The sequence below is a fragment of the Brachionichthys hirsutus genome, unplaced genomic scaffold (genome assembly GCF_040956055.1).
Source record: "Brachionichthys hirsutus isolate HB-005 unplaced genomic scaffold, CSIRO-AGI_Bhir_v1 contig_321, whole genome shotgun sequence".
NCBI classification, from domain to species: Eukaryota; Metazoa; Chordata; class Actinopteri; order Lophiiformes; family Brachionichthyidae; genus Brachionichthys; species Brachionichthys hirsutus.
Window position 1 is genome coordinate 98,018 of NW_027180468.1, and position 27,416 is coordinate 125,433.

At 40.5% G+C, this 27,416-nt stretch overlaps 1 protein-coding gene across 1 annotated transcript; it reads left to right on the top strand.

Annotated features, from left to right (window-relative positions):
• The first annotated feature begins 220 nt into the window (after positions 1–220).
• LOC137915162 (polyphosphoinositide phosphatase-like) lies at positions 221–27,416 on the top strand. Its single transcript, XM_068758603.1, has 23 exons — positions 221–286; positions 2,648–2,746; positions 4,162–4,285; positions 6,341–6,497; positions 7,361–7,411; positions 7,487–7,650; positions 8,929–9,057; positions 10,501–10,601; positions 11,062–11,224; positions 12,392–12,489; positions 14,170–14,303; positions 14,944–15,060; positions 15,495–15,540; positions 15,921–16,069; positions 16,218–16,384; positions 17,249–17,387; positions 18,383–18,441; positions 18,775–18,922; positions 19,017–19,100; positions 21,163–21,361; positions 23,749–23,837; positions 25,652–25,726; positions 26,509–27,416. Exons 1-23 carry the CDS (start codon positions 221–223, stop codon positions 26,684–26,686), a joined length of 2,736 nt encoding a protein of 911 aa, XP_068614704.1. The 3' UTR covers positions 26,687–27,416.

Genomic DNA, 27,416 nt, shown 5'->3' on the forward strand with positions numbered 1-27,416 from the left:
GTTTAAAGCAAACGCTGCTAGCTAGCTAGCCAAAAAGAATAATGGTGGGTGACGTTCGTTCGTTCTAGCCAATAAGGAAACCATCCAAAGTAAGGTATGCACAGCCCAAGCAAGGTGTTGCCTTTGGCGGATGTTTCAATGTAAGCTTTCATTTCAGGGTTTCGTAACACTTTGAGGCGCCTCTGATGACACTTTCGGGCTGTTACTAAAGACCATTAAAATGCCTCAGTCAGCCAGCATCATCATCAGTGGGATCCAGACGATGGTTCTCTATGAAACCAGAGCCGTAAGTCTGTCTTGATCTTTGTGCTGTTGACGTCTCACCATACATGCCTTTGGTTAAATCAGTAAGACATCTCTGAAAAAGGCAGGGGCATGTGGAATGCTCAGAATAACGAGGACGTTCTACAGATAAAGGGCTTAGCTGATTAAAGAAAGAAGAGAAAGAGAAAGAAATAACAAAAACACAAAGTACACAATGAAATGCATTTGTTTCATCCTACTATGGGCCCCGTAGTAGGATGGGGCTCCATGATCAGCAAGCCGGGGGTACCTCGGCGGTACTCTGGAGGTGGACACTATTGATATATTAGTGCGTATGAAAATAGTACACTCCGATGCCCTTTGATTCTCGAGAAAAGATGAGGAAAGGTTCACCAGTAAAGAAAATCTTGATGTAAAAATCTTCTGAATGATACTTTTGGAGTACCACTATTTGCAAGTATTTAACACCATCGGTATCCCACAACAGATGAAAACCTGTATGTGACCTATGATTCCTGCGTTGAAATGTGAAGTTATTCCATGAAACATATGACTGCATGGGCTCGGGAAGACTTTGGAAAACTATCATCAGAAATTAGTTTGCAGTGGCATCTCCAAATCTGAGTTAAGACTCAATCATGCAAAGTGCAAACTATTAACCTACGTGATCCGGCATAACATGGGTAACTTGTGCTTTGGAACAACATATTCTGTTATAACAGCTAGAGAGTGCCAAAGCCTCGTTCAGCGTGGCTTCAGATTGGAAAGATTTGGTTCAGCTGAATGAAAATGTGTGTGACATTATGAAGCGAGAATAGGACAGGCTTCCCTGTTTAAATGTTCAATACCATAATTGGAGTCTTCTCTTCCCAGATGTGAGTATTATCGTCAGAAAAGGAGGATTAACATGATGGAAAATGCGACCCTGTCTCAACGTGCTACAGCTACAGGCATCAAATTCAGAATTGGCATATATTTAAAATAAACAATAAAGATGACAAACTAAACATGAGATATATTCTCTTTGTACAGTATTCAGTAACACTTAGTTTAAAACGTTTTTGCATTATGTCCAAACTCTTTTGGAATTGGCGTTGAAACTGCCGGTACGCCGGTTCATTGTCTGCTCAAAACGGCTTTATATTCACACAGTTGCTCTCTGGAGAGAGAGCATGTGCTGTGTGTGTCTGTTGTATACTGATAATACCAGTGTGGATTAATCCAGGGCTACCCAGCACAACCAGCCTCTCTCAGCTCTTATGGAAATACTTAGCTACCAAACAACTGTTTGCTTGCGACGTGTGTTTCTACAGCCAGTCCGGATGTTTAATTCTCTGACAATCATACATCCCTCTCTAACAGCTAAAATCCATGTCAGGATTTATTGCTCCTGCTTTAATGTAGACCCTCACAATGGAGTATCCCACCATATTGATTTAAGAAATTTGCCTTGGCTTTAAGATCCTAATGAGATGAGAGAACGACGAAGAAGCCCAATAGGGCCGTGACTACATTTGTACAAACACTAGATGGCAGCGAGAGAATGTTGGTTTGTGCTGAACTGTTTCTGCAAGTCGACTCCAGGCTCCTGCTTACCTACTCTCTGCAATTAGCATAATAATTGTCTGGACAGTTTTACATTTCATGCACAAAATAGCTTGTAAATATAGGTTTGCTTTAATTAATGTTGGATTGCTGCTGGTATAAATATTGCATGTGAATGTCCGGGTGATGCATAGTTGAGTTGTCATAAAATCTTATTTAGTTTTTTTTTCAGTTGTACTGAACAGCTAAACAAACCGACTGCCGGGGACAAGAAGGGCTCCATCGGATGCTTATATGTGTGGAACAGAACAAAGTGGCCCCAATGGTCACGGGCTGTACTGAGACATGGCGTTCCAATTTAATGTTGTTAAGTCGACAGAATGTCTTAAGACAGCTCGCAAGCCAGTGTGAGAAAAATAATGATTTGATAGGCACACAAGAATGACAAATTCTAACAAGTAACACATTAGACTGTAACCTTGTGATTTAGCCTGGGCTCTGCCCACATGCACTCTGGATGGAAAGTGCTCTAATTCAGGAGCACATGTGATTAAGTGAATCATATCTGCCTCAGCTTGTGTATAATTTCAAGACCTTTTAATACATACATGTGTACTTGGGCAGCTCTTGGTGGAAAGAAAATGTCACACGTTACTGACAGACAGATTTAAGAGTGCATCTTTTAGTCATACTGTCTGACTGTGGTCTTTCAAAGTGTTCATAGAGACAGAAACTGGTCAAAGAAAGTGCCTCATGGTGAAAGCATTGTATCCGCAATATGTATTCGCCCATTTGAGGAGAAATGCAGTCATGCCTTTACGTTATTGTTTCTTGCCAGCGGTTCTTTCTGGTTGGGACCAATCAGGCGCAGACGAAACACAGAGTCCTGAAGATTGACCGCACTGAGCCCAAGGACCTGGTCATAATTGACGATAAAGTAAGTATAGAGTTTCCACCAGAAACACAGTGTTTGTTTAATACAGTTCAACACGCTTGAGGTAAAACTGCGTGTAATCACTCAGCCTGTCTCCGGTGTATTGTCGCTGACGTCTTAGCTGATGAGTGCCGAGTGCAATTCCCTTCCTTCTCTGCCGCTCATTACCAGGAACCTATGAATCTAGATTTGTAGGTTCATTTTGTGGGTGATAATTACTGTGATGTGCTTGTTGAAAGAAGTAAATATTCATCGCAGAAGTGATACCGATCTCAGGAAAAATCGTGTTTGTTTTTTATTTGATATGCATAATGGGATCAGTGTGGACTCACTGTGATGACAAGGTGGAGGTGGGCTGGTTTAAAGACAAAGACACGGAGCCCCATCATTTTCTCTCAGTTTATTTATAAGGAAAGACAGCATGCCATGTGTAGTGAAATAAAAGGCTGCATTCAATTTCTTTATAATTCTGAGATGAAACAGATTCAGTGAGCTGAGAAATAATTGTTTACTCCTGCCCCAAAAAGGGGCATAAAGGATTGTTGCCTGTATGTGGTCTCTCCACACCTCAACAAACACTGGACAGAATCCAATGAAAGTTCACACATGCTTTGTGTTAGCCCTGAAGGTTTATATTTCATAATTGGTTTCTGCAGATTACTTTTTCTTTTCCAATTTATGGACACTTTTGAACTGAGGTCGTATTTAAGTTATGCTGCTGTTATTCTGGCCAAGCCACAACGGCACAAATCCAGTTATTTCAATGAAGGCATCAAACTTTGGTAGTTGGTGATGATGAATATATTTATTAGATAAGTACAAGTATTAGAGCAGTACAAGTACAGTCAAACACCCCGTCTAAGAGGAGCATTTCAAAAAAAGCCCTTGCGGTCTAGTTTTATTTTGGATTCTCTCTTTGAATTGGATTATTGTATTATGCATAATTGTTTCATCCGATTCACTATTAATACACATACTCACATGTACTGTAGCATCTATTGCACATCAGGAGACATCCCTATTGCACCTGCAGTGAAGGATTTTAATATCAGAATCTGTAATTTGCTAGTTGCGATCATAGTTTGTTGTCCAGTCTGAGGTTTTCTTTATAACTAAGTAATAAACATGAACTTATTTACTGTTTTTCATTTTGTTATTCAGAAATAATTCAGAACAGCTAATCTATTTACTCTTGCCTGTCAGCGAGGATTGCTCTATTCGTTCTGGTCATTGATTAAACTAAGCCTGTTAGTCATTGACTTTTTAATTGCTCAGAAAATAATTATATTGTGCAAGTCTCAATGGCTCTGAATGAAATTATTCCGAAGAATTTCCCCCTGAATGGCATCTTATTCTTTGAGGAAGAAATATATACTTCATTTTCTCAATTTCTTTGTATTTTTATTGTTGTCGTCTAGCATGTGTACAACCAAGAAGAGGTTCGGGAGTTGCTGGGCCGTCTGGATCTGGGAAACCGCACCAAGATCGGCCAGAAGGGTTCCTCTGGCCTGTCCAGGGCTGTTGCAGCCTATGGCATTGTGGGTGAGTACAGTCCATCCTTGTCTTCCTCACTGGCATCGCAACAACTGCTATGGTGCATGAGATGGCAACATGTGCTTCACCTCCATGTAATATTACTTCTCGTTTGTGTTTTGACCTGGTGCTATAAAAGCATGCTTATTGAAATCATTTCTCACGGGCAGATTGGAATCTGTATAACCAATCATGTGTGCAGCCAGTAACGTGCGTCCTTGGCTTGCACTACTGCTATGGTGTGAAAAGTACATTTGTGTATCAGAACTGTTAAATTCACATGTACATTGCCTGATCACTCCCCCAGTTCGGACCTTTTTCATGCTATGCATACTCTAATGCACAAAGAACACTAACCTTTTATTCTTGAAGAGAAAAAAAACAAGAGTCAACTGGATTTGGGATGGAGGTTAATCTACATCGTCATCTGTATTGCTCTGTTTGTGTTTGGGTGTTTTGTCTTTAGAGTGGACTAGCATCTGTCTCAGGGTGTCGCCGGATTTGAAGCGAATAGACTAGAATAGCACTTTATTGTCATAATACTCAAGTATGATATTAATGAAGGTGCTTAGTGACAAATTATGCAGTTATTGAGGTAGTTGCATAGTTATAGACAAGGCTAGAGGTCGACCCAGGAGGAGATGCATGGACGTAGGGAGGGAGGACATGAGAGTGGCTGGTGTTGGGGAGGACGATGCAAAGGACAAGGTGAAGTGGAGAAGGTTGATTTGCTGCGGCGTCCCCTCACGGCACAAGCCGGAAGTACACGAGTAGTTTATTATGCTTTAAGATGTATTGGTCTTTAATAAAGTGATTGAGCAATGAATTGATTCCACTGTTGTGGCTTGTTTGTATGTGAACCTGTAAGCATGTCCTTTTCAGGCAAAGAAAATGCTAGAGGTCGCTCACTCATAGGTCTTTCATGCATAATAGTGACACACCTAACATAATTCAATATCTTTGTTGAGTCTGTCGTCGAGTCGGTCACTTTGACACAGACATATGATATTTGCTAGACTGAATCGGATGCTTTATTTTTTTCTACTGTGTCGCCTTTGTTGGCAAAGCCATTGTGTTGTATAGAGTAAAAGCCTTGTAGGGTACAGTCAGTGTATCCCGAGTCTTGTTTTCCTGCCATAGTTTCTATTACTTCATAATAATAAGTGCCATTATTGAAGGTTTTCATACCCTTTCATCTGACAGTTTTGTCAGCCTGTTCCATTCCAGACAGCAAGAAACGTAATGATTTGATGGAAGAACAGTCAGTCTGTAAAGCTACAAATTAGAGTATTACGTGTGTATTACGAGTATTTTGAACTTCTGAATCCCACCACATACAGCAAATCAGTTTTCTAAACTGCACGTCCAGGAAAGTATTAATTATATTTTTCTAGACTTTAATACAGAATAAAGTTATATGCATTAATATCAGCATCATTATTTTTACTTATTTAATTATGTAATACATTTATGTAATATTTGTTAAATCTTCTGAATATATTTGTGTCATCCTCCTCCGAGTATGTGGAAACATAATACAAACCATTTCACCCACACTGGCCGGCTCGTACCACAAAAGTAGTTGGACATTTGTGTCTGCGTGTTCACTGGCACACACGTATTATTCTTCTCTCAATAGATTAGGTTTTGTGGTGATATACAGCATAATTATATATTATGTTTTTCATTGACTGGGCTAGAAGATCATCAGAGGCTGAAAGCAAGTCGCTGACTACGTTTTTATAATGCTTTCTGGGTCAGGGTTTTCATTTTGGAATACTGAATGAGTTGAATTTACAGTTAATATAGTGTGTGTGTAACACAAATATTCATGAACCACTTTTTTTTTACTTTTATATGAGTTGTTCACTTGTGCCTATTAAATAGCCGTAGCTGGAAAGCAGAAAGATTCACCCACAGATCCGCTTGCATGTAGACCTCTTCTCTGGCCTGACGTAGCACGGTGTGGAAAAACTCAGATTTATATCAGAATTGAGGGTAAAGGGAAGTTCTCATAAAGTGAACTATATTTGATTGTGTACATTTGTGATTGTTCCTCAACAGGGTTTGTACGTTTCCTTGAAGGGTACTACATCGTGTTGATCACCAAGCTCAGAAAAGTGGCTGACATCGGTGGCCAGTCCGTCTACAAAATAGAAGACACTAGCATGATCTACATCCCTAATGATTCAGCCAGGATTACACATCCTGATGAAGCAAGGTGCTGCTCTTTTTAGGAATCATGCAGTTATATGGTCAGACCTTTTGCTGTAATGTTGGGTGTTTACAAATGTGTGCATTTGCTCTCTTTCCTCTCTCTCATACACCATAGTCTTCTTGAACATGGTGACAGAAAAGAAAAGCTGTTGCCTTTTAGGCACAGACATGATTGTTCTCCTGTCAGACGAAGTACCACTGTGACGTAAAAGTCAAAACAACAATCTTACTTCGTCTGACACGGTGACATTTCCTTGACTTGAAAAAGGGCTCAATCCTGAACAGAATGCAGAATGTCAGACAAAAATCAAAGGCGGGAGCAGCAATGGGTGCAAGATGCTGGAAGGGAGATTAAATGCAGGTCTCATAATGTATTAATGCATCGCACCCTCTTAAAGCTGTTAAATGTTTTATATAATCTTTTCCTCTCAAAGAAGTTAAATCAGTTTTTGAAAGTCCAAAGAAACTATGAACAAACACTTTTTTTGTGTGTTGTTGAGATTGTTCTTAGTTTTGCAGTGTGACCATGGCAGCAGATTAAAATAATTACTCATGACCTCAGTAACAGAATCTGATCATTGATTTGATCGTTCTTGCCAAATGCATAACTCAGACTCATGATGACAGTCATTTACAAAATCTGACCCAGCCCATGCAGCAAATGTCACAAAGACGTTAAATAAATAATGCCACAACAACAGCTTTAAGCAGTCATATGTATGAATTAGTGCTGTTGCAACATATCGTTATTGATATCGAATTGTTTTGTTAATAACATGTATATAAACCATTAATAAATCGCTTGGCATTACCTCAATGTTGCGTATATGAGATGTGTGTTGGACTGATGAGTATTTCTTCTCTTAGATATGTACGCATCTTTCAAAATGTGGATCTATCCAGTAACTTTTACTTCAGGTAAGACAAATCCTCAGTTCAAATTCGCTTATATTTATGTGAGCCTTTATTTTCACCTTTTACCTTCCATTGCAGCTACAGCTACGACCTGAGCCATTCGCTGCAGTACAACCTGACTCTGCTGCAGAGGCCTTATGAGCTGTGGACACCGCCGGTGTCCTCTGCTGAGGAAGTGGTCCAAACGCAGAGCAAGCAGGACAGCTTTGACATCTTTGAAGATGAGGGTGTGCCGACACAAGGTGAGAGGAAGTTCATCAAGAACCCACATGTTGCTCAGTTTCTGCTGTCGACTGGAGACGCCCTCATGTTTGATGAGGTAAATACATGTTATGTTTCAGTCGGACACTTAGTCAGCTTGTTGTGTATGTTATGTTATGTAATGTGTATATTATATATATATAAAGGTGCACCTGAGTATAAGACGCAGGACCAGACAAACTATGAAAAAGTGCGAAATAAGGTAAATTATCTGTTCTAATGCAGGATTTTATTTTTTATTGAGGTCACTGGCCTACATTGGAAACCCTATTTGTCGAACATCATCTGTTTTGTAATACTGTTCGAAAACCGAAGCTCTATTTCCGATAAGAAATAATGGAAACTAGATTAATTTGTTCCTAAGCACCAGATAAATGCCCATTTAAATGCCTACAGTTATATTAATTTGTAACTACGTGTTAACTAAACAACAGAAGTGTAAGTAATACTATCAAACTAAATTTAACCCAATTCTTTATCATTTCCATACCTTTTTGGCTGTGGTCTTGCGAGGAATGCGGAGGGAGGGAAAGGTTATTCCTTTGAAAGGGAGTCCCCCGCCATAAAATGACTGGGTAACTGTCCTTCTGGGGGGGGGGGGTTTACCTTCGCTCTCTCTTTAGCTCATCTTTCTTAAGAAAAGTCTAAATCGTTTATTTCTCCATACCGTACTGTGCAGCAAGATCTCAGACACGAACGGCATTTTCATATTTTAGCGATTATTTCCTTTTTCAATTCAACAGTTGTTCTCGCTACGTTCCTCTTTTCTTTTCCAGTAGTGTTACTGCTGCCTTTCTTTGGGTCCATGACGAAGAGATAAAGAGAACAAAGCAAAAAAACACCCATTAGAGGCGAAACATTTTCAGTGTTTCTCCTGTCGCAGGTCGACTCCAACTGAACCCTGAACTGAACTTTGTGTCCGGTTCGCCTCTGCTCCACTCGTGTGTTCGAACTCCAAAAATTAGTTCGACTTCTGAGACATTTTAAACTCCTTTTTATTTTTAGCCGAATACCGAATTGTTTGACTACTGAGTCGTTCGATAACCGAGGTTCCACTGTAACAAATTGACCTGCATTAGATCAATTATTTATGACCTAGGTTGTAACATGAGCTTGAATTTAGCAGCAGTAAATCAAACCCAATGTTTCTAAAAAATGATCTTGTTTCACAGATTGTGTCACTTCAGCTTTCCGCTTGTTGCTTTCTAACTGATCATTTGGTAAGGCGTAAAGATTTTATGTCTCCTCTGCCACCACAGTGGTTTATGGGATCCAGAACGAGCCGTACTACAAATACGTGTGGAACGGGAAGCTGCTGGAAAGAATCAAGGACATCGTGCATCAAGACTGGCTCATGTATATAATCCATGGCTTTTGTGGACAGTCCAGTATCCTTTTGAGCTTTGTCAATCAAATTCTTAAATCTTTGTGTGCCTCGTTTACATTTTTTAGCTGCTTTAATTAAAAAAACCAAACAAACACAGAAATTCTATTGTGTAATGCTTTATTGGGATAAATCAGGACCTTTGAATGATCTGACTTATAGCCCAGCAGACACCCCTGCATCCCCCCCACTGTTCCTCTTTGGTCCCCCTCCCCTTAATCCTCCTTATTGCTGCATCACTAGTTGTGTGTGGCCTGTTGGAACACGTGGATCACACTGTGAGGGAGTGTGTGAGTCAACACAATGCTGCAGAGGCAACTGGTGTTAGTTTTTAGAGATTTAGCAAAACAAATATTGTCACAGTGAGGCACTGGTTATCAGCTATGTTAACACTGGCGCTTCCATAATCTGTCCATCTGTTATCAACTATGAAAAAGCAGTTTACATATTTAATTAGATAGGATAGACTTTTAACCACACAAAATAAGAATGATGTCAAAGCATGTCTTTGTATTTTCTTATAATGTTTTTTAAAGCCTTTGTTTTAGAGCTAGTACAGCTTTTGAAGTTTTTCTTATGTTACGTCCCAGATATTTGCATTACACCCAAATGGAAAAATGTGCTTCATTTTCTTGATAATCTGAGATGTTTTTCACTCATGTCTGTGTGGATTGCTGCTGAACAGTTTTGGGCATGACAACAGCTGACTAAACAGTCTGATTTATCATCATAATAGTCTGCCTTAGGTCCAGGTTTCAAATATTTATTTTCTGTCAAGTTCGATTTGCCTAATTCTCATTCAGAAGGGTAAATATGCAGCCTTTTTTCATTTCAATCAAAATTAGCTGGTATTATTTCATTCAATAATTCATTTTAAATGAATTGGTATATTACGCCAAAGTTTCTGATTTACAGAAAGTCATCTCAAGGCACTTTACATGTGTAGCAGGGAAAGACAGAATCCAACTTGACCCACTAGAGCACTTTGGAGATGGAGGCAAGGAAGAAACCTTGGACAGAACCTAAGGCTCATAGTAGACGGCCATCTGTTTGGAGAGAGAGAGAGAGAACGACAGGCAGGAAGAGAGTCAAAAACAAGGAGATGGATAGAGAAGTAATGGAGAGACAGAGATCAGGAGCAGACAAAAACAAAATGTAACATATATGCTGCTGAACAAGATGCTGACTAAAGAGCTGCTCTATAAAACTATAAATGCTAATGAATATGACCAACATCCCAGTGTTCAACGATGATTAAAAAAAAGAAAGGAGGATGTTCTTACTATAAGAGCCAGTTGTTTGTGTGGAAAGTACTAGTGGTCTATGAAAAGTCACGCAAAATAGCAATGATTTTTAACTTTAGCACCGGGGTGTACAAACAAATGATTACATGATGTCATCAGTGGCAAATTTCCAGCGTTATCTCTCCTTTACTGACCGAACACAGAACTTCTGATCTATGGCCGACCGGTTCACATCACGCTCATTGCCAGGCGCTCGAGCAAATTTGCTGGGACCCGCTTTCTTAAGAGAGGAGCCAACTGTGAGGTATGGCAGTAGCTCTGGCAACAGAGAAGGAAGGGGCAGTGGAAATGAGGCTGAGCACCAACGGTATGCTGGAGATGACTTGGGTTGATCCCAGGGGGTTCATCTGAAATGCCTCCAACTTGAATGTACGTTAGTGTTTTTGTGGGTGTGTAATCGAAAGACAGACAACACGTGAACATCGGTTTTCTTTTTATGTTTGGATTGCTGTCTTCTCAATCTGAAATGTTTTCAGAGTCCTACTCGGGCTCGTGCTGAAGACGTGAAGGAGGAGGCTTTGAATTGTATCACATAATCTTCACCCATGGATATGATTATGTCTCCAATAAAAGTGAACAATTAATATGTATAAACAGAGGGCTGGACATGAAAAATAAGCAAACCCAAGTAAAAAAGAATTATGTGAGTAGCTGCAAAATGGACCTTTCTAACCATGCTTCTGTTTTTTTTATGTCATCTCCAGGGAGATGTGGCTAATGAGGTTGAGACTGAACAGATAGTCCATGATGCCTCAGTTATGTCTTTCACCGCAGGACGCTACTCCTCATACGTCCAGGTGCGAGGTTCGGTCCCACTCTACTGGTCCCAGGACATTTCCACAATGATGCCAAAACCGCCAATACGATGTAAGACTCCCGTTTAACACCAGACAACTTTCTTACCTTTTACACCAACCCGCTTCTTTGTCCTCCTTTATCAAAATACAGTACTTCAAGTTACTCAACGTCTGCTTGTGAGCTGATGAAGCTGCCTAAGGATGGATGGAACATCTTTTTTATGTCCATTTTGCGCTGATAAGAAATTAACAATGCTGCCATATTCTACTTCAGTGATTATGCGTTGAACGCCACATCAGCTTATGAAGCTCAGTGTATTCTTTCTTAATGCTGTCCAGGTCCAGAAATGATCTTGTAGGGAGGAACAAACAATGTTGGGAAAACTGCATTGAAATAAGTCTTAAAGACTTGGTGATTCTTCTTCACTGCTAGGATACATAAAAAAATAAACAAACAGGTGAAGGCAGGACGTAAAACTCCACCTATAATGCATGTAATTATAATATTGATTATTTTGTGGGCTGTATAGAAACACCTATTAAATGAATGTGAGCCAGAGACTTTGTGAGGAGACAGCGGGTCACTTCCTCTTTGTATGCACGACTGGCGACCATATCAGCCCATACATCAGCAATTTCCTCATCCCTGCTTTGAATGTCTAAACTCATTGCCACACGGGAGTAAACAATGCGTCCATGACTTGCATGATCTTCTCTTGTTCTTCATCACCACTGTCTCACTTCATTTCCAAATGTACAGGAAGACTGTAAGAATCTATATGAACTTTATCGGTTACATGCACACTGGATGATGACATAATCATTTTGACAACCTGAAAATGACAAACTTGAATTGTAGATTTTGTGATACTGGTGAGACATTTATGGGATAAACTGTGACATGGCCTGACCTACTTCCTCTAATCGTTCTTCTGGCTGCTTCGTCGTCCCACATTGATGGCAGGCCACAGGTGTGGGGGCTCCACGGGAGAGAAAAATTGAGGCATTAAAGTTGATTAAAAAAATAAAGTGAGTGGACTTGTGACAATGGAAGCGGATGCAGTAGTGAACAATGAGCAGGACCTGTGGCAGGGTCAGTGCATGAATCGTTGAAAGACGCAGACGCTATTTAAATAATTTACATAATCCAAGTTGTTTGTCAGAACTTGTAACTGCTCAATAACATGTTGCCTTCAATGCCCTAACGTTTAAACAATGGCTCTGACTTATCCTTCAGTGGACCAGGCTGATCCGTATGCCCATGTAGCTGCACTACATTTTGACCAAATGCTGCAGAGGTTTGGTTCTCCCATCATCATCCTCAATCTAGTCAAGGTAATAAATGCACACACACACACACACACACACACACACACACACACAGTATTCATATCTTCACATTAATGGCTCACAGGTGCGTACATTTGGTTAATTTACATTTCAAGATACAGTTTTACTTTTGGAGTGTGTGGAGTCTCTCTGATTGCTGAATTTATGAACTGTGGCTGTGAACCAATGGGAATGCTTTAAACGTAAGCTTTGTGCAAAGAGTACGTAAGATTCGTAAGTCTTGGTGGATTCTTAAACTGTTTGCGAAATCACTCCAGTTACATAATGACAAAGTGCTCAATTGTGCAATTTTGTTTTTGGAGGTTATTTGTTGTAACAACTTTCACAATCACAGAGATCTTCCTGGTGACATTTAAAATGGTTGCGTGAAAATTTATCTCCGTTTGCCACGTGCTTCAAAATGCTGAAAGCGGTAATCAAACGGAAGACGTCACGGGAAATGTGCATACCTGCATAGATGCAAAATTGTCATTTTATGCCACGTTATCATATCATCATGCTCCCTTTTGAAACATCAGAGAAAATAGAAATCCTGAAAATGGTGACAAAGACGTGCAAAAGGTTTCAAGCCAATCCGTCCTAAAATATACACGGAGAAAAGAAATCAACGTTGATTTGGACCTTCTCCCTGTGTGCCTCACTGGTGTACATTTTCTCATCGGAGCTGGTCGTCTAGCAGTCATCGCTCTATGCTTTTTGGTTGTACACATGCGTGGACGCGCTTGGGCACACGGCCATGCAAACTGTAGCTCACGTTGTTACTCTTAAGGGGGAGAGACGAGGGACCAATCGCAGAGCTCGGAGGTCTGCACAAGCTCCAGCCATGTGATACAGTTAGACTGAGGGGAGTAAGGGAGGGGAAGCCCTGCTTTTATACACGACATCCCACTAAAGGAAGAATCGTCCATTAACCGTGAAATCCTGAACCTCTCCATGGCGCTAACCAGAGCCAGCTCGGGTTCGTCATCGATTGCTGTGTCTTTCGTGTGAGTGAGAGGAATAGTATGATTGCACATGGCCAAGCATGTGTATCTGCTTCTGTTTTTTTGTTTTTTCGAGCGAGCTGACTTAATTAGAGTCCATTTCTTTTGGAAGCTTGAGGTGTAATACCCTCTCTATATTGATATGTTTTTGTCAGTATGCAATTGTAGAGTTGTAATTTCCCCAGTCGAGAAAAAAATAATAAAAAAATAGCAAGAACTCCCGATCAAAGCTGTCGTGTGCATGTGAGGCTGAATTTAGTCACGCCTTCCTGGAATCCAACATTTTACACCTCGGCAGGCGTCACGCGCTACTTTACAGCCATGGTCAGCCCACATGCTTGTGTAGGTATATAGGTCTGCGTTGTATACATGTTTACATTAAATATATCTATGTATATTATTTTAATTGTATTTTTCGGTGCTGTGACATTCCACGCTCCTTAAATCCTGTAAATGAACTCTTGCAGCTGAGCTCACCTCGAGAAGAAGGAAGAAAGACCTTAACTGATTGTTGTGAATGCTTCAAAGAGAAAATATGTTGTTGGTTCTCTGTATACACGTGTTTGTATGTCCTGCTGGACCCTTTTACACAGCAGGAATTCAATTTTACGCTTGCATTCACACCTTGGCACCACAGCTCTTGTTTATTATACAGTACGGGTGACGTGTGCCTCTGCTACAGAAACGAGAAAAGAGGAAACACGAGAAGATTCTGAGTGAAGAGCTCTACCCAGCTGTGCTCAATCTCAACCAGTTCCTCCCTCCAGAGAACTGCATCGACTACATCGCCTGGGACATGGCCCGCTATACCAAGAGGTTGGCGTTTGTCAATGTTAAATTTACTTTCATAGTGTCATACTTTTTTCATCAAAAATATCAACCTCATTTGAAAAGAAGAAAATGCTGTTATTAACACTCCAGCCTCACCAGGAGCACTCACAGTTTGATTTTTTTTTTTTTTGCCTGAATGAATCATGATGCGGCATTTACAACAAAACAGTTCCAGTTTTCTGAAAGTGGCCCCATTATAAAACAATGTCATAGGGGGATTACTGAATAAACATGCACAAATTAACAGGTTGCATTCGTAAGAACAAGAAGCAGGACAAAGTGCCAGAGTACTTCTGAGAATAAACTTCTTTATCCACAAGGGGAGACTTTTACATTATATTTACTTTGATTTGCACTTTGATTTTTTTTTTTACGCTGGTTGCCATTCCTGATGTAACACTCTGCATTCATCCGGGCTTGGGACCAGCAGATGGGAGAAACTGGCAATGCTGCGTTAGCTCCTGCTAACCGCACTACCCGTGCTACCCATGAGGATGCATTAAACATTTATATTATATAAACTTTAATTTATATTAACTTTTACATTAGTGCTGAATAATGGAAATATATGCCATTTTTTTGATTAATTAAAACAGGAATCATCCTGCTTCTTTATTTCTCTTAGTAAGTTGTGCAACGTCCTGGACCGACTGAGTATGATAGCAGAGACTGTGGTTAAACGAACAGGCTTCTTCATCAATCGCTCCGACTTCTACTGTCATACCCTCAGACCAGAGGACAGGTGAGCATTTCCTCCTCCACAGTATAGTACAGTATTTACGTACGAAGGACTTTCGACGGAAACAAGACCGCAAGGGCTTTTTTGAAATGCTCCTCTTAGACAGGGTGTTTGACTGTACTTGTACTGCAAATACATACTATTGTTTCACTGTACTTGTACTGCTCTAACATTCTATCTAATAAATATATTCATCATCATCATCACAGTAAATATCAATCAGGGTAACACCAGTTATCGTTTAGGCTATAATACCATAAAATAAATGCTAACAAAGTAAGCATATTGTGCATGTACTGTGTATTATTTGTTGAAATGCGAATCTTGATAATTTTGCTCTCATATATACTAATAATGACGGTGTGTGTTCCAAATGATCTGTTGAAGCTAATATTCTATTTTAAGGTTGAAATAAATACATGAATTCATTTATTTAGATGGGGAGCTCTAGGAGGACGCATCACAGCCAGTGGTCTTGTGCAGGTATGTTACAGCGTGATCAGGGTTTTTGTCATTTCTGTCTCCATGATTCGGTTTTTGGAAGGCTCTGAATTTTTTGCCTCTCAAATGCTGATTTGTTTGTAGCTTTTGTTCACTGGAAAATGGATCTGTTTCAATATTGTTAATATTTTCAGTTACAAAAAAAAAAATCACAATACAGTACTAGGCCAAGGAAGCTGTTTTTGTTTGTAATTGTTGCATTGTTGTTGTTTTTTGTGTGTATTTATTGCTATAGCTACCAAACTAGGTCAATACACGTAACTGCATAATGCGAGGTCAGACGAGCTTGTTGTGTAAGCTGTCCCAGGAGTTATCGAAGCTGTTTACTATAACTGGGCATGACAACAGCTTTGTTGTTGTAGACCGGCGTCTTGCGGACCAACTGCGTGGACTGTCTGGATAGGACCAACACTGCCCAGTTCATGGTGGGAAAGTGTGCACTGGCCTATCAGCTTTATGCACTAGGAATGATCGATAAGCCCAAACTCCAGTTTGATACTGACTGCGTGAGGTAAAGCATCTTACTTCATCATAGATTGCGTGCCTGTGTGTGGTTTTTCGTGTCAGTGCTATTCATCCCTCATCAACCCAACTGACAGGAACCATGTATTTGATCAACTTGTTAATGTGTGTTTGCTTGTTATCTGTGCGTGACCCAGGCTGTTTGAGGAGCTCTATGAGGACCATGGAGACACGTTGTCGCTCCAGTATGGAGGCTCTCAGCTGGTCCACAGAGTCAAGACCTACCGCAAGATTGCTCCATGGACACAACACTCCAAAGACATCATGCAGACACTGTCACGCTACTACAGCAACGCTTTCTCAGGTGTGTTGTGTAGAGGTGCCATCTCATCTTTTTCATTCACTGTCTTCCAAAATCCAAATAAATAGGATGACCCAATTATCGGCTTCTCCCAAAAGCTCTCCAACATGTCTCAGGTTCTCATTACCCTCGCCGAAGAGGAGGCGAGGGTATTGCAGTTGGGTGCGTTTGTTTGTTTGTTTGTTTGTCTGTTTGTCTGTCTGTCTGTTTGTTTGCTTGTTTGTCTGTCCGAGCGCGTAACTCAAAAACTAGTAACCCAATCGACTTGAAATTTTTACACAAGTAAGGTTCTGTCCGTGGCTCGGTCCTCCCCGAGAATGGCGTTGATCCGGATCTGGATCCAGATTCTAGAATTATTTTTACATCTGGAATTGTGCCTGTGCTGTAAACTGTCACTTTAAGAGGGAGGGACACGAATGGCATGATGGGAAAAAGAGTCCAGAAGGAGTCTTGTAGTACATTCCGGAGCAGCAAGCTAGAGCAGGTTTGGCCCCTCTGATCCGGAAGCCCTGTTTACTGTCTCACAAGATCCAATAGTCTTTTGGAGGCGGGGTCTGCAATCTCTGATTGTCGTTTTCTAGTTGTTGAGCTGTTTTCATTGAAACATGAGACACACCCTTTATGAAGCTGTTCCCTATTTTCATTCAGTCGGTACATTTTGTGCCCTCAAATGTCACACAATGTTGACAAAAGCCTGAAAAATAACGACAATGATTGACTGACTCCTTTTGAATGTTAATTCTTCGCCAATGGATTAATTTACCCATGACTGAGCATCAGAATGTATTCTCACAGGATACTGTCCAGATTGTTATTCAAACGTGAGAATGATTAAATGCATTGTATGCACACAACTTGTCCCTCCAGATGCGGACAGACAGGATGCTATCAACCTGTTTCTCCAAGTCTACCAGCCATCAGAGTCCAAGCCACACCTCTGGGAGCTTCCGACGGATTTCTACCTGCATCAGAGGAACACCATGTGCCTCCCTCAAAACAGACGCAGGTAAGCACACGCACTGTTACATTTACACAAGACTGCTAGATGTACATGCAACACATGCAGAAATCTAAATCCAAATATTGATAAATAGCTATACTTCTAAATATACACTGCAAAACTGTGCATATACACAATATGACAAGATATGAAAATACACAGAAACACGGCGAAAGTCACAACCCTTTATATTAACATGATCTGCCCTTCAGATAGGCACGATGAGTGAATCGTGTTTTCATCTTGTGAGAAGGGCACTGACAGGTGCCCGATTACATAACAGAACACCCTAGAGAACTTCTCAAGGTTGTAGAGTCTCAAATGTGTAACTTTACTGTGAGTGGAGGCTGTAAAACGCAGGATGTATGAATGTAACTAAGAACCACTGTGTAGATCTGATAGAGCATGATCCCCTTGAGGTTGTCTTCAAACTGTGGTCAAGGGTTTCATCTTTTTCATCAAATCATGTCAACGAATGAGTTGTGTAAATCTTTAAAATGACGGTAATGTAAAATGGTTTAACTTTAAAGTAATGGCTGGGACATGAAACTGCTTGCTAGTCAGTCAGCAATGTTGGAAGAGTCTAATTATAACACCTCTTAAATCTCTTGCAAAGTCAATTAAAGCATTCATGTTATGTGCCATATAAATTGAACATCATGAGTTTGTAGTCGGATATTGGAGCTGTTGTCTGTCCAAGTTGAGAACCAGTTGTCTGCCAGATGTGCACTATTGTACAGCTATTATTCCACAGGGTTACAATGGATTTTATTGAATTTGTCAGTCAAACTCTATACTGTAGCTCATAATTCTTAGTAGCACATCAGACTAAATCACGCTCAGTCCGTTTATTCAAATTGATCCTATTGATTAAGGTTCTTGTATAGTTTTGCAGTATGTGATCCAAGCAATTCAATCTTCAGCAAAGCCTGCAGAATACAGATCAATCAGTGGAAGGTTTTCATCTAAGGCTTTAACGCGTGCATTTTGTCTGTCTACAGCTACACATTGTGGTGGTCAGAAGGAATCCTGTCCTACCTTCCTGTGGCCTATGATGAAGGTATCACTTCAATATATGGCATCTGTGTAACATATTTTACATATTATATAATATAATAATCTGCCACAGATAAATGATTGCAAAGTATAACACACAGAGACTGAGATGACAGTTGGGTAAGAGTTTCATTTGAGACGGGAGGAGACGTCATGAGAATGTGCAAATTTATTTTATTGACTTGTGAATGAATTTTCCTGGAAGGAATGAGGAACAGAATATACCAGGTGATTGCTCCTGAGTGCAAACTAATTGTTGTTGTTTTTTGTTTTCTGCACTCGTGTGTGTGTGTGTGTGTGTGTGTGTGTGTGTGTGTGTGTGTGTGTGTGAGTGCAGTACCCTGTGAGGAAACAATGAAGAGGGTTAAAGTGAAGAGGGTGAACCGCTTTGACGAGAGTATTGACATATACACAGAGTTCTTCAAACCGTATGAGCTCACTTCCTTTGATGACACATTCTGCATTGCCATGACCAACTCTTTAAGGTGAATACACAAAACATTCAACCGAGAGCTGTTATATACAGTAGTGTGTTGCAGAGTGTTTTATGGGTTTCCATCTGATTTTTCTTCATAAAAGGGAATTTATGCCCAAAACATTAGGAGTGGATCCAAGCCCATTTACCGTTCGCAAGCCAGAAGAAACAGGGAAATCAGCACTGAGGTGAGAGAGATTTATTTTATGATCCCAGAAATGGTGTATCTGTGTTACCTTTGTCTATATGAATGTTCGTAAAAGGGGATATGACCTATCCACTTCTCCTAAGAAAAAAAAAACCCCCACAAGACAGAATTGATTGAGATTTCATCCTGTTTGCGTTTACTGAATGATTTCTTTGGGAATCCATCACAACAGATTGGGAGCTTCGCTGCTGGTTCTCTGCAGACTCACGGCTCAGACTACAATGAGTCGGGACTCGGGAGATTGTTCCCCTGAATGATTTGTGTCATTGTGGCCTCGAGCATCAGAGCTTTGGTATTGAGGCATCATTTTGTTATGTCATGTTTATACGGCGGTCCCACAGCTCAGTGCAGGCGGGGTCACTGTGTATCTCATCTGGTGGAGCACGTCCTTCCTTCATGGAGACGTGGTCTTAAAGTAGTGCAGGCTCTCTCTGCTTTTCCCCTGTCGCTCCTCTAGTTTCTCCCTGTCCTGCTGTCCTGGCTTTAAAACACAAAGACATGAATGAAACCTCCATCTACAACATAATGAGGACATGTGCAGCATCTAGGAAAAAAATAAAGTGCAACTGAAAGCAGGATATTACAAGACAAGACCCTCAAGATGAGCATCTGGTCATTAGTTTCCTCAATGTGCTCATGACTATATTTCTAGTACAATTAAATCGCTGGGGTTTTATGTCAATCTACTATTTTCTAAAAAAGGCTATGGTCTAAATGCAGCCTGCATCTTCCAGCATCCAGGGCATCTTTGGCTTTGGAAACAAATGTTCTAGTTAATTCATCCATTCATTTATTATGTATTAAATTACATGTCACTGTGCCCTCGTAGACAGAGCGTCATTTGACATGGTGTTCTCAGGTAACCAAAAACACGGCTCCGGCTTTTCCCCTGTTTTTGTTTTGGTCGCAAGTGTGTGTTTGGTGTGTGTGTGTGTGTGTTACGGCGTGTATTTGTACACATGCATTATTACAAAATAGAATCATGCAGAGTATACTGCTTCCTGTATTTTCGGGAACCCTGTTAGCTTCCACAAAGTGGTCTTCTGGAGTCAGTACAGAAACAGTTGACTTTTGCATATGAAAACAAACGACAGCAATAAAAGAATACTTGGCCCTTGTGGAACATTTCACTAGGTATGGCAGACGTACCTGTGTATGGCAAAACATGTGACCAGACGAGTGGCCAGTCAATCCTAATTCATCGCACCTCAACATCTTATCTCAGCTCAACTCATTTTCATGAAGCATAGAACAAAAGTGAGTTTATGTGTGTGTTTTTTACGCTGCTTTTCTGAAATACTCACGTCTTGGGAGACAGCTCCTCTTCCCAGCAAGAACTAAAAGAGAAAAATGGAGGCTTGTTTAATGCTGTTACAATTCTTCCCCAGTTAATGAGGAAGGGAGCGTTTCCTATTGTCTGACATCATAATAACGCTACGAAAGAGCATTTCCTATTTTTCGTAAAGGGTTGATTTCCTTGACCTTGCTCTGGACAACAGGGCCTCTCGGTAGGATTGTATTTTATAACCTACTTATTTCCTGAATATAATATGATGAAACTAGAAAAACACTTGGATGTTAAATCAGGTGTTAAAAGTAGATTTTGCATAAATGTAGGCACCCATGTCATTGTTGACTTGAATATGTGTAACTACTTAACGCTGATTAATTGGAACACAGTTATTCATATTACTGTAGGCATTTAAATCGCATCCGTTATTTCTTATGGGAAATATAGTTTCTGTTTTCGAACAGTATTACGGAACGAATTATAAGTTTGAGAACCAAGGTTCCACTGAAATGGTAAGTTGCTAAAAAGAAAAAGGTCTTAATGACTATTAACCAGTCTTTTGGTTGCAACCAAATTTATCCCGTTAGCCCAAACAATTAGTTCTCTGTAGAATTCTAACATTTAAAAACTGTCCCCAGTTATTTACTGTATTATCATTTTAGATGAACAATCATGTTTTGGAACCAATTTACCAATAATGGGCTCGAAACCATCATTGAGCATGAATGCGTATCTTTTTGGATCGTTGCAGCAACAAGAGCAGCAAGGATGAGACTCTGCTCCAGCGGAAGACGGCAGCCAGTGCACCTCCTCCCCCAAGCGAGGAGGCCATTAGCAGCACTTCAGAGGACGATTCAGAGGAGGACCGTGACGATGACGGGTCTGTGTCCCAGCGTTCTACCCCCATCAAACTGCTAACGGAGTCTGGGGAGAGCTCTCGTACACAGGAGGTATGAAAAGGCAACGCATTTACTGACGCACTGACACAATAATGATATTAAATATATTGAACAAATTATGAAAGAGGAATTGGAAGCACAAGTAAACAAAGTCTAAATTTGTATCCCTATGAAGCCTCATTGTTTGATACTGAGGAAATTAAATGAGATCCTCTTATGAGTCAAGGATATGTAATCTCCTCAAGCCTCCAGCGAATTGTCACTGCGATTTAGGTGGTGTTGATCCCACTCACTTGCGTTTTTGGCCTCAGAAATAGTTTGTTCTCTAATTTGGATATGTCATTCTTAATTGTATTTTTCTATCTACATGTCCCAGAAGTCCTCCAGACAAAATTAGTTCTGGTTTCTGTTTGTGCCAGACAGAGGAACCTCTTACTCATGAACTCTATTTTCAGTCTTGCTCGAGTTCGCATGCTCCTCTGCACTCTCAAATCATTTTTGTACATTTTGGTAGGAAAAGAAGTTACTCTTGATCCAAAGCTCACATTCAGTACAATACCGTGCACATACATTTACAAAGCAGCTTCCAAGGTATTGCTGCATGACTTTGGCTCGTAGTCAGACATTCAAGTTTCAATTCATTCTCTAGTGAAATACCAAAATGGACTGGTTGCCGGTTGACTTTTCTTGTTGATCCAGATTCCACAGAACACATGCAGCACAGTAATGAGCACCGCGAGTAGGTCGGTGTGTTACAGGATGAATCACCCAGAACGTGCTTTTAAGTGTGCCGTCACGGAATGTTGGAACAGATCTTCACGTTCTATAAAGTTCCTGTCCCTTCAGTCTTGTATTGGATTGTTTTTGAGAAGCATTGAGCATTATGTCTTAATTCAGACGTATTAGTTTAATGTAATAGGGTAGCAGGGTGAAACAGGAGCCTATATTAGAACCTATACTGATGGTTCTAATATAGTTCTTCAATGGACTGTATCAATGATTTTTTTGCATTTGATAGATCAAAAAAACTTAGGATTAAAATGATTTAACAGCCTAAAGCTGCTGCGTTTCAACTTCCATTAACATTTCCATTTGGTGCATTCAAGAAAACATAAAAGTGAGCAGATAGTTATAAGAAAAAACAGATTCCAGTGGATGAAAATTTTTATCTAAAGAGTTTTGACTAAGCCTGCCCTTCCTTATCAATCTGTCTTTATGAGTCATCAGTGTTTTCTCTGGTCCGTCTGTCGGGGGGGGCCTTGAACGATGAGCCGGTCATGAGTTTTGCTCATGGCACAGCGAGCTCACGTGTTGGGCGCACACTCCCCCCCCCCCCCGTCTCGTGCTGCTGCCTCCAAGCCCCTCCCTGAGAATGGATTTGCAGGGTGCAATCTTTCAATGCAAAACTGTTAAAATATTTAAACGCCGGATCATTACAGTGTTTGACGTGTAATTTCATGGACTCATTTTCTATGTGCACCTGCCTGAATATGGCTGGATTTACAGTGCAATCTGTTTCCACGCAATACATGTGCTGCAAAACCTGTGTGTTCCTGCGTACTCTGTGCAATGATGTGTATTTTTGTGATGTTAATTTATTTTTTCCCCTGTATATACACACGTGTGTGTTCACAGCTGCTGCTTCTCGGACGTGGTCCTGAAACACCCTCATTCATTTCACCCCCCCCCCTGCAAGAACATGTTTATTGGTTTATCAGAAGTTATTGTGTTTATGATGAATTGCCATACCAATTACTCAAAAGATCAGTTGTAACTGAATTCATCCACGATATTCAGAATATACTCAGCTGTTATGAAATGGCCCACAAGCTGCCAAGAAGCCACCCATGGCCATGCGTTAACAGCAGGCTTGCAATCCCGCCCCATGACACAAGGCAAGCTGGATGCATGCCGATAGCACGGCATTCCCTCCCTGTCAGCGGCGTGTGAACACAAAAACTGGGATTAATCAGATCAGACATTCTGTCACTGCCTCCTCATCTTATCTAACAAATGTGATGAGCAGAGAGAGGCTCATCTGATGAATTTTAAACACCCTGTCAATATACTGTATATTGCTTTTCTTTTCATAGATTTAGGTGCTCAGCAGTTTTTGGTTTAATTGTTTACATTTACTTTTTAAAACCATGTTGTAATAAAAAATGTTCTGAAATGAGTTCTAAAATTATAATGATTAGAATGTCTGTACCCCTCCCATAGATGACCCCACCCTCATCAGACACCTACAATTGCTTTGAATAAAAGTCAAGGAACATGATGCACTGATCTGATGTAATGTCATCTGAGTTGGAGGAGGCTTTAAACTAAAACAATTTAATTTCTTTGTGTTTTTCTTTTTACTTTTATTTAAACTTCCTTGTATTTTTCTGTCTCAGTTGGACGCTCAGGTTAACTGCATTCCCGTGTCTCCTCCACAGGAGATCCAGAAGCAGCAGTCGATGAAGGAGCCCTATGGACTCAGTCTGGCTGCGTTTCCTGCTGAGGAAGACCTGCTCATCTATGAGAGGTGATGGACGCGCGGCTGCATTGCAGATCCACATGTGCATTCAGTCTGTTGGGCTTTTTCCATCTTTCAAGTCCATTTCTCTCAGCAGAACACGTGTAGAAAAATTCAGAAAAAGAGGTGTTTTGATCGCATTAATAATTTATTTGTCACAAAATCTAAGAATGCACAGTGGACAAGAAATAACATTTAAGACATTTTTCTGACTGACCAGATTGCCTGTTACTGAGGCGGTGAAATGATCCCGTGCGTATCATACTTCGGACCGCTCTGTTTCTGCCCACAGCTCCTTCCCCTCACCCCGTGGTTTCATTTATGTTTGTGCGTCGATTTCATCTTGTCCGTTCTCTGTTTGTTTGATGGGTGAATAGGCACCGTGAGACTCTGAAACGGAACACGACTGCCTGTTCTTTCACTGCCAGCTGCACATTTGATACAGTCCCGTGATTTGATTGGAGCTGTAATAGTTTGTTCTGCTATTGGCTATTCCCCGGCCCAGCGAGAATACCTGGCTTGTTTTGGTGCATGCTCATGCCTCTGAGGCAATAGCTGATCAAGTTTTATATGAGTTCATGAGTTTCAAGCGCAGTTGTTGGGTTACAATTGTTCTGACTGACCCCTTCAGATGCTAAGACCCTGACTTATCTAGTCACCCTTGAAATACTGGACCCTCCCAGCTCAAAGTCAGACTTTGATTTATAAAATGCTATAAAATGTATTTTAGATTAACTTTAAAAACAGGTTTCTCTGATTAGGTTGTCCTTTCTCTGTTTGTTAATTACATTTAATGAACACCCATCCAGTAGTTTACAAATGAAGCAGCTTGTAGCCCTGTTTTGTGAAAACTGTTAAAAGACACAATGGTTTAATGCTCAATTTGGAGGCTGTGGTTTGAGTGTAGATGATCCTGTTTTACCAAAATACTAGTTACAAGGAATAGTTCAGTTTTTCTCACAGCTTTAGAAAACATTGTTTTCTGTATTTTCCAACACAATTAATGAAAAAATTAGCTACAAGAATCAGGAGCAATCTAAAATGTACTTAATGTTTCAGGAATGATTTTTGCTTGTTGAAGAAACTTTTGACCAGCTGCTCCACTCCAACACAGCAGTGAGCTTTGGTGGTGCAACCATTTGGCGTCACACCCAGAATGCCTTGCGGCGTAAACAACATTGGTGGCCACCAAACAAACCGGATTTTATAGCTTATGAGAAAGACATAGACAAAAATATTTATGTATTTATGTATATTCTTGTATTTTTAGACTGATTTGTCAAAACAGTCAGGGATCACTTAAAAAAAAAACCTGGAGTGGAGAATGTTTTTTTTTATCATCTCACTGTAGTAGCACATAATGAGAAACACGCTCCATTCATTATCGAGACTGGAAGTTGGAATGGCTCCTAAGCTGTGTTTGCTGCAGCCAGAGCTCCACTAATCAGTGCATTAATATTAAAAAATCATGAACGAGGGCCGGAGGGGAGCGCTCGGCTGTTGCTTGTTATTGTGTATTTTGCAATTGAAAAATAACCTGAAGATAAATTGGAGATTTGATGATGATATGAGCATTAGAGACCTCAACAGATGTGCTTTGCTCATTCCTGATAATCTGTGTTCACGAACAGATGATGGCAACCAACCTGCGATTTAGTACAGCATTTGAGAGAATAGTTGCCCCAATTACCTTTTGTTAGGTGGAATGGGCCCGTGGCAGAGACGCGCTTGTTTCCACAAAGCACAAAGACTGCAGGTGTTTTTTTTTTTATTTACAGTATTTTATATATTTTCTAAGATGGTTTTATCCGTTTGTTCTGCAGGTTTGCACATCTCGGCGAGAGCCAGCACAGGAGGGAGAGAACCGGCCACGTAAACCTGGCGAACATCATCTGCTTGTGAGAAAAACACGTGACACATTTACTAAAATACAGAAAGCAAAAAGAGAATGTGTTTGACGGGCATTCATTCACGTGACGCTGGTCATGACGTGACATTTGTCTGCAGTTGGAATCGGACTCTTTCAACGGTAACGTGATATTTTTAGCAGTCTTGAAACACGTGAACAGAGCTACCGCGCTTTGCTATACGTAGCAGTCACTTCTTTACTCTCTTTTCTTCTCGTCCATCGCGCATGGATGGATGCAATATAACTAAAGATGCGTGTAGAGAGAACAGTCAATGCTATTTTCTATGTAGTTTGCCTTTTTTGAGGTTTGACGCTCTTGACGTTGTGACTTTGCCCATGACTGGCGTCCGTGTGAAATGCACGCCTTGTGCAGCCCCTCACTATTGTTGGCTCGCCGGCATGAAGAGCATGCGGTTAATAATCCACTCGGAGCATGATGAGACATGATTGAGTCTGGTTTCTGTAAAAATATGAGTCATCTACTTTAAGAAGGTCTGACTGCTTCATCCTCGTTTCTATTAACAGTTCTCTTAAAGAGGATATCTCCCCTGCAGTTTTGAGGGGGGGGGGGTTTATTCATGCATTTTTCTTATCCTTGGTGAAATTTTAGAACATCGAGCAACCAAAAAAAAGTAGCCGTATTTCCCTGAAAATTGATGGTCATGGCTTTTTCTTTTTTTGTTCTGCAATGTGGGATTTAGCTTGAATTAGATCAACAATGCAGCCGCTATCTGAACATGCTTTCACCCATCTCTGTCCTTTGCTCCTCAGAGAGCCAGTGTCCTCCTTCTCAGAGGACAGCATCTACGCCGTCTGTCCTCCGCAGGTCGACAGAGCCAGCTGCGACGAGTTTGAAAGCCACGCGATGGCGGCTCATGGCCAGATGAGGGCGCTCTGTAGGGAGGACATGTTGATTTATAGGGACTACTTCAAGAACAGATTCATGTGAGACAAACTGGAGCTCCATATTTTAAACCCGATCGCTCCAGCCCAAAACACAAGATCCAATCGGCAACACTTGCAATGACTTATTCCCAGTTACAAGATGGCGGCGTAGACGTGTTTCAGCCCAGGTGTCCTCCTGCTGGAAGGAAATGGTCCTCACTGATGGATGAAACTGTACATCCTTTATTTGGACTGAAGGATTCAGGTCTGTTTAGTATTTCTATTAAGCAAAGGCATTTATTTTAATAGCTTCAAAAAAAATAATTGTTCATTCATTCATGTCTCCACGAGCTATTTAGTTTTTGCACTTTCAGTTTTTTCCCATTAATAACATTTTATTGCATCCCCCTACTTAACGACATGTTTTCAACATCACGTCAAAATAATGGCAAGTCCAAAGAATATAACGAATGGCCCTTTAAATACCAGCTTAAACGTGCTTTGAGATTTGAATTTCTTTTTATTACCTCAGACAAAAAGCCACAAGTTTTACATGTTTTTTATTTAATTTTTTCACTCAGGAAACAATTTCAATATAGTCAGTTTTATCTGGGTGATTTGACTTCTATTTATTTTTTAAGTTGCACGTTGCTTTATTGGATTAAAATAAACCTGAGTTTTCATTTTTATGTGAATTTTACAGAAACTATTGTTTTCAAAACTTCACAATGATTGTGTTTTGTGTAAAGGCATTTCTGATATATAGTTGTATAATTAAATATTTATCAACATTT